The sequence below is a fragment of the Salmo salar genome, chromosome 04 (assembly GCF_965601325.2).
Source record: "Salmo salar chromosome 04, fSalSal1, whole genome shotgun sequence".
In the NCBI taxonomy this organism is placed as follows: Eukaryota; Metazoa; Chordata; class Actinopteri; order Salmoniformes; family Salmonidae; genus Salmo; species Salmo salar.
The window spans coordinates 3412501-3427500 of NC_138294.1; the positions used below are offsets into that span (position 1 = coordinate 3412501).

Genomic DNA, 15000 nt, shown 5'->3' on the forward strand with positions numbered 1-15000 from the left:
CTAGATCCCTGTCCTGGGTAACAACACACTGTTCTAGATCCCTGTCCTGGGTAACAACACACTGTTCTAGATCCCCGTCCTGGGTAACAACACACTGTTCTAGATCCCTGTCCTGGGTAACAACACACTGTTCTAGATCCCCGTCCTGGGTAACAACAGACTGTTCTAGATCCCTGTCCTGGGTAACAACACACTGTTCTAGATCCCCGTCCTGGGTAACAACACACTGTTCTAGATCCCTGTCCTGGGTAACAACACAGATCATTGTGTTTGGTTTTAATTTCTTACATACTCTCTTTCTTTCTCCATCACTCTGTCTCTCACACACACACACACACACACACACACACACACACACACACACACACACACACACACACACACACAGGAAAGCACACTAAGCGTATCACATGTGGCTGCTGGAGTTCTCAGAACCTTTTGGCGCTAGGCAGCGAGGACTGCAGCGTAACCATTAGCAACCAGGAGGGAGACACCATCCGACAGGTAACAGAATTAACACCGTCGTTGGAAATAACTGACTTGCCTGGTTAGATAAAAGGATAAGTTATCGCACCGTTCAAACAGTACTTCTGTATCAACCTTTCTCTCGTTCTCCCCTCCCTCTCTCCTCTCCCCATCCTTCTCTCGTTCTCCTCTCCCCATCCTTCTCTCGTTCTCCCTCCCTCCTTCTCTCCTCTCCCCTCCCTCTCTCCTCTCCCCATCCTTCTCTCGTTCTCCCTCCCTCTCCTCTCCCCATCCTTCTCTCGTTCTCCCTCCCTCTCTCCTCTCCCCATCCTTCTCTCGTTCTCCCTCCCTCTCTCCTCTCCCCATCCTTCTCTCGTTCTCCCCTCCGTCACTCTCCTCTCCCCATCCTTCTCTCGTTCTCCCTCCCTCTCTCCTCTCCCCATCCTTCTCTCGTTCTCCCTCCGTCTCTCTCCTCTCCCCATCCTTCTCTCGTTCTCCCTCCCTCTCTCCTCTCCCCATCCTTCTCTCCTCTCCCCATCCTTCTCTCGTTCTCCCTCCCTCTCTCCTCTCCCCATCCTTCTCTCTCTCCCTCCGTCGCTCTCCTCTCCCCATCCTTCTCTCGTTCTCCCTCCCTCCGTCGCTCTCCTCTCCCCATCCTTCTCTCGTTCTCCCTCCCTCTCTCCTCTCCCCATCCTTCTCTCGTTCTCCCCTCCCTCTCTCCTCTCCCCATCCTTCTCTCGTTCTCCCTCCCTCTCTCCTCTCCCCTTCCTTCTCCATTTTCCTCCCTCTATCCCTTCCTCCTCCCCCCTCTCCACCTCCCTCCCCCCCGTCCCCCTCCCTCCCCCGTCTCCCCCCTCCTCTCCCCCCAGACGTCGGTGCGTTCTGACCCAGCTGATGTCCAGTTTTCTGTGATGAAGACAGACGAGAGGTCTTCCCCAGGAGAGAGCACAGTGAGTGTTTGCCGTTCCGGTCCGTTCCGGTCCGTTCCAGTCTGTTCACTAAGCGTTTCCTTACGGGTGACATAGAGCTGGATCCAAATCTACCTTCACACCGTTATTCTACCTCACAGTTATTTCTCTATATTACCCTTTAATACTACTACTTTGATTGTGTTGAAGCTATAAATTGTCCCATCAACAATCACCCATATATTAATGAACACAACTCATTTCATTTCAAACTTCACATTTCTGTAGAAGGAACCCTATCGGTTATTTATCGCAGTTATAACGTCCGCGGATAAGTGGTCGGTTTGGTCGGTTTTGATCATTTTTCGATTTATCTCGTCCCAGCTCTACGGTATCAAAGTGAAGAGCTGAGATTCCGTCTTCTCGAATCCGTCTTCTCGAATCCGTCTTCTCGAATCCGTCTTCTCGCTCCGTCTTCTCGAATCCGTCTTCTCGAATCCGTCTTCTCATTGGGGTGTTGTAACGGTTGTGTCCTGGTCAGAGTTGCTGTGCTGAGAGACGAGTGCTGTGTGCAGAGAAGGAAGAGGAGAGATGGAGGGATGAGAGCAGGATGGACAGAATATGGGTACGCTAGAGAGAGGAGAGAACGAAAAGTCTAGTCATATCTGGACTGGTGAGGTGAGGAGACAGTCTAGTCATATCTGGACTGGTGAGGTGAGGAGACAGTCTAGTCATATCTGGACTGGTGAGGTGAGGAGACAGTCTAGTCATATCTGGACTGGTGAGGTGAGAGAGGAGACAGTCTAGTCATATCTGGACTGGTGAGGTGAGAGAGGAGACAGTCTAGTCATATCTGGACTGGTGAGGTGAGAGAGGAGACAGTCTAGTCATATCTGGACTGGTGAGGTGAGGAGACAGTCTAGTCATATCTGGACTGGTGAGGTGAGAGAGGAGACAGTCTAGTCATATCTGGACTGGTGAGGAGAGAGAGGAGACAGTCTAGTCATATCTGGACTGGTGAGGAGAGAGAGGAGACAGTCTAGTCATATCTGGACTGGTGAGGTGAGAGAGGAGACAGTCTAGTCATATCTGGACTGGTGAGGAGAGAGAGGAGACAGTCTAGTCATATCTGGACTGGTGAGGTGAGAGAGGAGACAGTCTAGTCATATGTGGACTGGTGAGGAGAGGAGACAGTCTAGTCATATCTGGACTGGTGAGGTGAGGAGACAGTCTAGTCATATCTGGACTGGTGAGGTGAGGAGACAGTCTAGTCATATCTGGACTGGTGAGGTGAGAGAGGAGACAGTCTAGTCATATCTGGACTGGTGAGGTGAGAGAGGAGACAGTCTAGTCATATCTGGACTGGTGAGGTGAGAGAGGAGACAGTCTAGTCATATCTGGACTGGTGAGGAGAGAGAGGAGACAGTCTAGTCATATCTGGACTGGTGAGGTGAGAGAGGAGACAGTCTAGTCATATCTGGACTGGTGAGGTGAGAGAGGAGACAGTCTAGTCATATCTGGACTGGTGAGGTGAGAGAGGAGACAGTCTAGTCATATCTGGACTGGTGAGGTGAGGAGACAGTCTAGTCATATCTGGACTGGTGAGGTGAGGAGACAGTCTAGTCATATCTGGACTGGTGAGGTGAGAGAGGAGACAGTCTAGTCATATCTGGACTGGTGAGGTGAGGAGACAGTCTAGTCATATCTGGACTGGTGAGGTGAGAGAGGAGACAGTCTAGTCATATCTGGACTGGTGAGGTGAGAGAGGAGACAGTCTAGTCATATCTGGACTGGTGAGGAGAGGAGACAGTCTAGTCATATCTGGACTGGTGAGGTGAGAGAGGAGACAGTCTAGTCATATCTGGACTGGTGAGGTGAGAGAGGAGAGGAGACAGTCTAGTCATATCTGGACTGGTGAGGAGAGGAGACAGTCTAGTCATATCTGGACTGGTGAGGTGAGAGAGGAGACAGTCTAGTCATATCTGGACTGGTGAGGTGAGAGAGGAGACAGTCTAGTCATATCTGGACTGGTGAGGTGAGAGAGGAGAGGAGACAGTCTAGTCATATCTGGACTGGTGAGGTGAGAGAGGAGACAGTCTAGTCATATCTGGACTGGTGAGGAGAGAGAGGAGACAGTCTAGTCATATCTGGACTGGTGAGGTGAGGAGACAGTCTAGTCATATCTGGACTGGTGAGGTGAGGAGACAGTCTAGTCATATCTGGACTGGTGAGGAGAGAGAGAGGAGACAGTCTAGTCATATCTGGACTGGTGAGAGAGAGAGGAGACAGTCTAGTCATATCTGGACTGGTGAGGTGAGGAGACAGTCTAGTCATATCTGGACTGGTGAGGTGAGGAGACAGTCTAGTCATATCTGGACTGGTGAGGTGAGAGAGGAGACAGTCTAGTCATATCTGGACTGGTGAGGTGAGAGAGGAGACAGTCTAGTCATATCTGGACTGGTGAGGAGAGGAGACAGTCTAGTCATATCTGGACTGGTGAGGTGAGAGAGGAGACAGTCTAGTCATATCTGGACTGGTGAGGAGAGGAGACAGTCTAGTCATATCTGGACTGGTGAGGTGAGAGAGGAGACAGTCTAGTCATATCTGGACTGGTGAGGTGAGGAGACAGTCTAGTCATATCTGGACTGGTGAGGTGAGGAGACAGTCTAGTCATATCTGGACTGGTGAGGTGAGGAGACAGTCTAGTCATATCTGGACTGGTGAGGTGAGAGAGGAGACAGTCTAGTCATATCTGGACTGGTGAGGTGAGGAGACAGTCTAGTCATATCTGGACTGGTGAGGTGAGAGAGGAGACAGTCTAGTCATATCTGGACTGGTGAGGTGAGAGAGGAGACAGTCTAGTCATATCTGGACTGGTGAGGTGAGGAGACAGTCTAGTCATATCTGGACTGGTGAGGTGAGAGAGGAGACAGTCTAGTCATATCTGGACTGGTGAGGAGAGAGAGGAGACAGTCTAGTCATATCTGGACTGGTGAGGTGAGGAGACAGTCTAGTCATATCTGGACTGGTGAGGAGAGGAGACAGTCTAGTCATATCTGGACTGGTGAGGTGAGAGAGGAGACAGTCTAGTCATATCTGGACTGGTGAGGTGAGGAGACAGTCTAGTCATATCTGGACTGGTGAGGAGAGGAGACAGTCTAGTCATATCTGGACTGGTGAGGTGAGGAGACAGTCTAGTCATATCTGGGAATAGGGTTCCATAGAGCTGGTATATAGTAGTGCACTATGTAGGGAATAGGGTTCCATAGGGCTCTAGTATATAGTAGTGCACTATGTAGGGAATAGGGTTCCATAGGGCTCTGGTATATAGTAGTGCACTATGTAGGGAATAGGGTTCCATAGAGCTGGTATATAGTAGTTCACTATGTAGGGAATAGGGTTCCATAGGGCTCTAGTATATAGTAGTGCACTATGTAGGGAATAGGGTTCCATAGGGCTGGTATATAGTAGTGTACTATGTAGGGAATAGGGTTCCATAGGGCTGGTATATAGTAGTGCACTATGTAGGGAATAGGGTTCCATAGGGCTCTAGTATATAGTAGTGCACTATGTAGGGAATAGGGTTCCATAGGGCTGGTATATAGTAGTGTACTATGTAGGGAATAGGGTTCCATAGGGCTGGTATATAGTAGTGCACTATGTAGGGAATAGGGTTCAATAGGGCTGGTATATAGTAGTGCACTATGTAGGGAATAGGGTTCCATAGGGCTCTGGTATATAGTAGTGTACTATGTAGGGAATAGGGTTCCATAGGGCTCTGGTATATAGTAGTGCACTATGTAGGGAATAGGGTTCCATAGGGCTCTAGTATATAGTAGTGCACTATGTAGGGAATAGGGTTCAATAGGGCTGGTATATAGTAGTGCACTATGTAGGGAATAGGGTTCCATAGGGCTGGTATATAGTAGTGCACTATGTAGGGAATAGGGTTCCATAGGGCTGGTATATAGTAGTGCACTATGTAGGGAATAGGGTTCCATAGGGCTCTGGTATATAGTAGTGCACTATGTAGGGAATAGGGTTCCATAGGGGCTCTGGTATATAGTAGTGCACCATGTAGGGAATAGGGTTCCATAGGGCTGGTATATAGTAGTGCACTATGTAGGGAATAGGATTCCATAGGGCTGGTATATAGTAGTGCACTATGTAGGGAATAGGGTTCCATAGGGCTCTGGTATATAGTAGTGTACTATGTAGGGAATAGGGTTCCATAGGGCTCTGGTATATAGTAGTGCACTATGTAGGGAATAGGGTTCCATAGGGCTCTGGTATATAGTAGTGCACTATGTAGGGAATAGGGTTCCATAGGGCTCTGGTATATAGTAGTGCACTATGTAGGGAATAGGGTTCCATAGGGCTCTGGTATATAGTAGTGTACTATGTAGGGAATAGGGTTCCATAGGGCTGGTATATAGTAGTGCACTATGTAGGGAATAGGGTTCCATCAGGCTGGTATATAGTAGTGCACTATGTAGGGAATAGGGTTATATAGGGCTGGTATATAGTAGTGCACTATGTAGGGAATAGGGTTCCATAGGGCTGGTATATAGAAGTGCACTATGTAGGGAATAGGGTTCATTTCTCTGACCTCTGACCCCATCAGGTGAGTGTTGCCGTGGGGAAGAAGACCTTGTTCCTGTTTAACCTCAACGACCCCGACAACCCCATAGAGCTGGCCTTCCAGCAGCGCTACGGAAACATCATCTCCTACCACTGGTACACACACACACACACACACACACACACACACACACACACACACACACACACACACACACACACACACACACACACACACACAACACACACACACAGATTTCTTTGGATATTACTGTTTGTAAATTTTTCTCTCTCCTCCTCCCCTCCCTCCCCCCTCCCTCTCCCTCCCTCCTCCCCCCTCCTCCCTCCTCCGCCCTCCCTCCTCCTCCTCCCCTCTCCCTCCTCCCCCCTCCTCCTCCTCCCCCCTCCCTCCCTCCTCCTCTCTCCTCCCCCCTCCCTCCCTCCCTCCCTCCTCCCCCCTCCCCCCCCCCCTCCCTCCCTCCTCCCCCCTCCTCCCTCCTCCTCCCTCCCCCCCTCCTCCCCTCCCCTCCCCCCTCCCCCCCTCCTCCCCTCCCCTCCCCCCTCCTCCTCCCCTCCCCTCCCCCCTCCTCCTCCTCCCCCCTCCCTCCCTCCCTCCCTCCTCCTCTCTCCTCCCCCCTCCCTCCCTCCCTCCCTCCCCCCCCCCCTCCTCCCTCCCCTCCTCCTCCTCCCCCCTCCCTCCCTCCCTCCCTCCTCCCCCCTCCTCCCTCCTCCTCCCTCCCCCCTCCTCCCCTCCCCTCCCCCCTCCTCCTCCCCTCCCCTCCTCCCCCCCTCCTCCTCCTCCCCCCCCTCCCTCCCTCCCTCCCTCCTCCTCTCTCCTCCCCTCCCCCCCTCCTCCTCTTCCCCCCTCCCTCCCTCCCTCCCTCCTCCTCTCTCCTCCCCCCTCCCTCCCTCCCTCCCTCCCTCCCTCCTCCCTCCTCCTCCCTCCCCCCTCCTCCCCTCCCCTCCCCCCTCCTCCTCCCCTCCCCTCCTCCCCCCTCCTCCTCCTCCCCCCTCCCTCCCTCCCTCCCTCCTCCTCTCTCCTCCCCCCTCCCTCCCTCCCCCCTCCCCCCCTCCTCCCCCTCCTCCCCCCTCCTCCCAGGTATGGTGATGGCTACATCCTGATTGGATTCTCTCAGGGGTATTTTGTAGTGATTTCTACTCACATCAGAGAGATCGGACAGGAACTGTTCCAGGCTCACAACCATAAAGACAGTCTGACTAGTGTGGCCATTTCCTCTGCTCTCAACAAGGCTGCTTCCTGTGGCGACAACAGGTATACACACACACTACACACACACACTACACACACACACTATACACACACACACACACACTACACACACACACACACACACTATACACACACACACACACACACTACACACACACTACACACACACACACACACACACTACACACACACACACACACACACACACTACACACACACACACACTACACACACACACTATACACACACACACACACACACTACACACACACACACACACACACACACACACACACACACACACACACACACACACACACACACAGGTACACACTGCAGAGATTCCCTAATAAATTGTGTGTTTGTGTGTGTGTGTGTGTGTGTGTGTGTGTGTGTGTGTGTGTGTGTGTGTGTGTGTGTGTGTTGCAGTATAAAGATCCATGATCTGTCTGAGCTGAAGGAGATGGACGCCATCGTCAACCTGGAGGATGAGACTAAAGGTCACACACACACACCCACACACACACTACACACACACACACACACACACACACACACACACAGTTGGAATACAATTAATGGGTGCATCCCCAAATGCAGTTAACTTGAATGTGTGTGTGTGTGTCTCTGTGTGTGTGTGTGTGTGTGTGTGTGTGTGTGTGTGTGTGTGTGTGTGTGTGTGTGTGTGTGTGTGTGTGTGTGTGTGTGTGTGTCCCAGGTCTGGACCAGTTGAGCTGGACAGATGATGGCCAGTTGTTGGCCGTCTCCACCCAGAGAGGAACCCTGCACGTCTTCCTGACCCGTCTCCCCATCCTGGGGAACAGCTGTGGGACCCGCCTGGTCTACCTGACCTCCCTGCTAGAGGTCACTGTGTCTAACCGTGTAGAGGGGGTGAGAACACACACAGCTGTAGGGACCTGCCTGGTCTACCTGACCTCCCTGCTAGAGGTCACTGTGTCTAACCGTGTAGAGGGGGTGAGAACACACACAGCTGTAGGGACCCGCCTGGTCTACCTGACCTCCCTGCTAGAGGTCACTGTGTCTAACCGTGTAGAGGGGGTGAGAACACACACAGCTGTAGGGACCCGCCTGGTCTACCTGACCTCTATACTGGAGGCCACCGTGGCTCAGGGTTTCCGTGGCGCCGGGCGGCAGGTAGCCTAGCGTACTATAGCCTAGCGGTTGTGCCGGTAACCCGAAAGGTCTGCTGGTTCGAAATCTGTCCATGTGCCTTTGAGCAAGGCGCTAAACCCTAATTCCTCCTGTAAATCGCTAATATGACTAGGATTATCATCAACTAGCATGGGATGCTAATATGACTAGGATTATCATCAACTAGCATGGGATGCTAATATGACTAGGATTATCATCAACTAGCATGGGATGCTAATATGACTAGGATTATCATCAACTAGCATGGGATGCTAATATGACTAGGATTATCATCAACTAGCATGGGATGCTAATATGACTAGGATTATCATCAACTAGCATGGGATGCTAATATGACTAGGATTATCATCAACTAGCATGGGATGATAATATGACTAGGATTATCATCAACTAGCATGGGATGCTAATATTACTAGGATTATCATCAACTAGCATGGGATGCTAATATGACTAGGATTATCATCAACTAGCATGGGATGCTAATATGACTAGGATTATCATCAACTAGCATGGGATGCTAATATGACTAGGATTATCATCAACTAGCATGGGATGCTAATATGACTAGGATTATCATCAACTAGCACGGGATGCTAATATGACTAGGATTATCATCAACTAGCACGGGATGATAATATGACTAGGATTATCATCAACTAGCATGGGATGCTAATATGACTAGGATTATCATCAACTAGCACGGGATGCTAATATGACTAGGATTATCATCAACTAGCATGGGATGCTAATATGACTAGGATTATCATCAACTAGCACGCGATGCTAATATGACTAGGATTATCATCAACTAGCACGGGATGCTAATATGACTAGGATTATCATCAACTAGCACGGGATGATAATATGACTAGGATTATCATCAACTAGCATGGGATGCTAATATGACTAGGATTATCATCAACTAGCACGGGATGCTAATATGACTAGGATTATCATCAACTAGCACGGGATGCTAATATGACTAGGATTATCATCAACTAGCACGGGATGCTAATATGACTAGGATTATCATCAACTAGCACGGGATGCTAATATGACTAGGATTATCATCAACTAGCATGGGATGCTAATATGACTAGGATTATCATCAACTAGCACGGGATGCTAATATGACTAGGATGGTCATCAACTAGCACGGGATGCTAATATGACTAGGATTATCATCAACTAGCACGGGATGCTAATATGACTAGGATTATCATCAACTAGCACGGGATGCTAATATGACTAGGATTATCATCAACTAGCACGGGATGCTAATATGACTAGGATTATCATCAACTAGCATGGGATGCTAATATGACTAGGATTATCATCAACTAGCACGGGATGCTAATATGACTAGGATTATCATCAACTAGCACGGGATGATAATATGACTAGGATTATCATCAACTAGCACGGGATGATAATATGACTAGGATTATCATCAACTAGCATGGGATGCTAATATGACTAGGATTATCATCAACTAGCACGGGATGCTAATATGACTAGGATTATCATCAACTAGCACGGGATGCTAATATGACTAGGATTATCATCAACTAGCACGGGATGCTAATATGACTAGGATTATCATCAACTAGCACGGGATGCTAATATGACTAGGATTATCATCAACTAGCATGGGATGCTAATATGACTAGGATTATCATCAACTAGCACTGGGATGCTAATATGACTAGGATTATCATCAACTAGCACGGGATGCTAATATGACTAGGATTATCATCAACTAGCATGGGATGCTAATATGACTAGGATTATCATCAACTAGCATGGGATGCTAATATGACTAGGATTATCATCAACTAGCACGGGATGCTAATATGACTAGGATTATCATCAACTAGCATGGGATGCTAATATGACTAGGATTATCATCAACTTGCACGGGATGATAATATGACTAGGATGGTCATCAACTAGCACGGGATGCTAATATGACTAGGATTATCATCAACTAGCACGGGATGCTAATATGACTAGGATTATCATCAACTAGCACGGGATGCTAATATGACTAGGATTATCATCAACTAGCACGGGATGCTAATATGACTAGGATTATCATCAACTAGCACGGGATGCTAATATGACTAGGATTATCATCAACTAGCACGGGATGATAATATGACTAGGATTATCATCAACTAGCACGGGATGCTAATATGACTAGGATTATCATCAACTAGCACGGGATCCTAATTTGACTAGGATTATCATCAACTAGCACGGGATGCTAATATGACTAGGATTATCATCAATTAGCACGGGATGGTAATATGACTAGGATTATCATCAACTAGCACGGGATGCTAATATGACTAGGATTATCATCAACTAGCACGGGATGCTAATATGACTAGGATTATCATCAACTAGCACGGGATGCTAATATGACTAGGATTATCATCAACTAGCACGGGATGCTAATATGACTAGAATTATCATCAACTAGCACAGGATGCTAATATGACTAGGATTATCATCAACTAGCACAGGATGCTAATATGACTAGGATTATCATCAACTAGCACGGGATCCTAATTTGACTAGGATTATCATCAACTAGCACGGGATGCTAATATGACTAGGATTATCATCAACTAGCACGGGATGCTAATATGACTAGGATTATCATCAACTAGCACGGGATGCTAATATGACTAGGATTATCATCAACTAGCACGGGATGCTAATATGACTAGGATTATCATCAACTAGCACGGGATGCTAATATGACTAGGATTATCATCAACTAGCACGGGATGCTAATATGACTAGGATTATCATCAACTAGCACGGGATGCTAATATGACTAGGATTATCATCAACTAGCATGGGATGCTAATATGACTAGGATTATCATCAACTAGCACGGGATGCTAATATGACTAGGATTATCATCAACTAGCATGGGATGCTAATATGACTAGGATTATCATCAACTAGCATGGGATGCTAATATGACTAGGATTATCATCAACTAGCATGGGATGCTAATATGACTAGGATTATCATCAACTAGCATGGGATGCTAATATGACTAGGATTATCATCAACTAGCATGGGATGCGCATATGACTAGGATTATCATCAACTAGCACGGGATGCTAATATGACTAGGATTATCATCAACTAGCATGGGATGCTAATATGACTAGGATTATCATCAACTAGCACGGGATGCTAATATGACTAGGATTGTCATCAACTAGCATGGGATGCTAATATGACTAGGATTATCATCAACTAGCACGGGACGCTAATATGACTAGGATTATCATCAACTAGCACGGGATGCTAATATGACTAGGATTATCATCAACTAGCATGGGATGCGCATATGACTAGGATTATCATCAACTAGCACGGGATGCTAATATGACTAGGATTATCATCAACTAGCATGGGATGCTAATATGACTAGGATTATCATCAACTAGCATGGGATGCGCATATGACTAGGATTATCATCAACTAGCACGGGATGCTAATATGACTAGGATTATCATCAACTAGCATGGGATGCTAATATGACTAGGATTATCATCAACTAGCACGGGATGCTAATATGACTAGGATTGTCATCAACTAGCATGGGATGCTAATATGACTAGGATTATCATCAACTAGCACGGGACGCTAATATGACTAGGATTATCATCAACTAGCACGGGATGCTAATATGACTAGGATTATCATCAACTAGCATGGGATGCGCATATGACTAGGATTATCATCAACTAGCACGGGATGCTAATATGACTAGGATTATCATCAACTAGCATGGGATGCTAATATGACTAGGATTATCATCAACTAGCATGGGATGCTAATATGACTAGGATTATCATCAACTAGCATGGGATGCTAATATGACTAGGATTATCATCAACTAGCATGGGATGCGCATATGACTAGGATTATCATCAACTAGCACGGGATGCTAATATGACTAGGATTATCATCAACTAGCATGGGATGCTAATATGACTAGGATTATCATCAACTAGCACGGGATGCTAATATGACTAGGATTGTCATCAACTAGCATGGGATGCTAATATGACTAGGATTATCATCAACTAGCACGGGACGCTAATATGACTAGGATTATCATCAACTAGCACGGGATGCTAATATGACTAGGATTATCATCAACTAGCATGGGATGCGCATATGACTAGGATTATCATCAACTAGCACGGGATGCTAATATGACTAGGATTATCATCAACTAGCATGGGATGCTAATATGACTAGGATTATCATCAACTAGCATGGGATGCGCATATGACTAGGATTATCATCAACTAGCACGGGATGCTAATATGACTAGGATTATCATCAACTAGCATGGGATGCTAATATGACTAGGATTATCATCAACTAGCACGGGATGCTAATATGACTAGGATTATCATCAACTAGCATGGGATGCTAATATGACTAGGATTATCATCAACTAGCACGGGATGCTAATATGACTAGGATTGTCATCAACTAGCATGGGATGCTAATATGACTAGGATTATCATCAACTAGCACGGGATGCTAATATGACTAGGATTATCATCAACTAGCACGGGATGCTAATATGACTAGGATTATCATCAACTAGCATGGGATGCTAATATGACTAGGATTATCATCAACTAGCACAGGAAGCTAATATGACTAGGATTATCATCAACTAGCACGGGATCCTAATTTGACTAGGATTATCATCAACTAGCACGGGATGCTAATATGACTAGGATTATCATCAACTAGCACGGGATGCTAATATGACTAGGATTATCATCAACTAGCACGGGATGATAATATGACTAGGATTATCATCAACTAGCACGGGATGCTAATATGACTAGGATTATCATCAACTAGCACGGGATGCTAATATGACTAGGATTATCATCAACTAGCACGGGATGCTAATATGACTAGGATTATCATCAACTAGCATGGGATGCTAATATGACTAGGATTATCATCAACTAGCACGGGATCCTAATTTGACTAGGATTATCATCAACTAGCACGGGATGCTAATATGACTAGGATTATCATCAACTAGCATGGGATGCTAATACGAATAGGATTATCATCAACTAGCACGGGATGCTAATATGACTAGGATTATCATCAACTAGCATGGGATGCTAATACGAATAGGATTATCATCAACTAGCACGGGATGCTAATATGACTAGGATTATCATCAACTAGCACGGGATGCTAATATGACTAGGATTATCATCAACTAGCACGGGATGATAATATGACTAGGATTATCATCAACTAGCACGGGACGCTAATATGACTAGGATTATCATCAACTAGCACGGGATGCTAATATGACTAGGATTATCATCAACTTTTTTATTTCAGCGGCCAACTCATGGGAACCTTTTCCGTAGCTAACCCCCCACACACACACACACACACACACACACACACACACACACACACACACACACGCGCGCGGCGTCATGAACTCCGTGTCGTCTGACAGGAAGCTCCTGTTGCAGTGACGGTGGAGGTGGAGCCTAACTTCATCGCCGTGGGACCCTACCACATCGCCGTGGGGATGAACAACCGAGCCTGGTTCTACGCCCTGGGAGACTCCGGTGTGTGTGTGTGTGTGTGTGTGTGTGTGTGTGTGTGTTCACTCTGAATTCATGAGTGTTTTTGTGTGTATTTGATGGTAACATTGTGTGCCAGGTGTGGAGAGGCTGAAGGACGTGGAGTATTTGGGGACGATCGCCAGCATGTGTCTGAACTCGGAATACGCAGCGGCTCTGTTTGAGGGCAAAGTACAACTACACATGGTGAGCAGGGGGGGGGGAGGAGGAGGAGGGGGGAGGGGAAGTGGTGTTTGGGAAGGGGGGGGGGTGTTTGGGGGGGAGTGTGTTTTGGGGGGTGAGGATAGTGGAAACTGGTGGTACTGTGAGAGGACTATGTAGTGAGAGGACTACGTAGTGAGAGGACTGGGTTTTTAAAACAAGTTTGGTGGAGTGACTATTTTGAGTAAACCAGCAATAGAACTATAATGTAATTTACAGTCCGTACCCTACATGCTTTCTGGTTTAATGCAATAGTTGGTTTATCTGACCCTGCTGGTTAACTTTGAATGTTTGTTCTGGCCATGTTCTGTTATAATCTCCACTCCTCAGAGCCTGGTTCCTCTCTAGGTTTCTAATCTCCACCCAGTATAGCCTGGTTCCTCTCTAGGTTTCTAATCTCCACCCAGTATAGCCAGAAGAGGACTGGTCCACCCCTCAGAGCCTGGTTCCTCTCTAGGTTTCTAATCTCCACCCAGTATAGCCTGGTTCCTCTCTAGGTTTCTAATCTCCACCCAGCACAGCCAGAAGAGGACTGGTCCACCCCTCAGAGCCTGGTTCCTCTCTAGGTTTCTAATCTCCACCCAGCACAGCCAGAAGAGGACTGGTCCACCCCTCAGAGCCTGGTTCCTCTCTAGGTTTCTAATCTCCACCCCTCATAGCCTGGTTCCTCTCTAGGTTTCTAATCTCCACCCCTCATAGCCTGGTTCCTCTCTAGGTTTCTAATCTCCACCCAGTACAGCCAGAAGAGGACTGGTCCACCCCTCAG

The 15000-nt window shown here is 47.3% G+C and overlaps 1 protein-coding gene across 1 annotated transcript in view; it reads left to right on the top strand.

The window, feature by feature from the left end:
• Positions 1 to 15000, top strand: part of LOC123732427 (WD repeat-containing protein 19) — a 60864-nt gene that overhangs the window by 7598 nt on the left and 38266 nt on the right. The window contains 8 exon segments of the mRNA XM_082974002.1: positions 389 to 504; positions 1335 to 1415; positions 5998 to 6110; positions 7054 to 7227; positions 7615 to 7685; positions 7904 to 8076; positions 13904 to 14018; positions 14113 to 14219. Of these exon segments, the coding sequence (XP_082830128.1) occupies positions 389 to 504; positions 1335 to 1415; positions 5998 to 6110; positions 7054 to 7227; positions 7615 to 7685; positions 7904 to 8076; positions 13904 to 14018; positions 14113 to 14219 (950 nt within the window).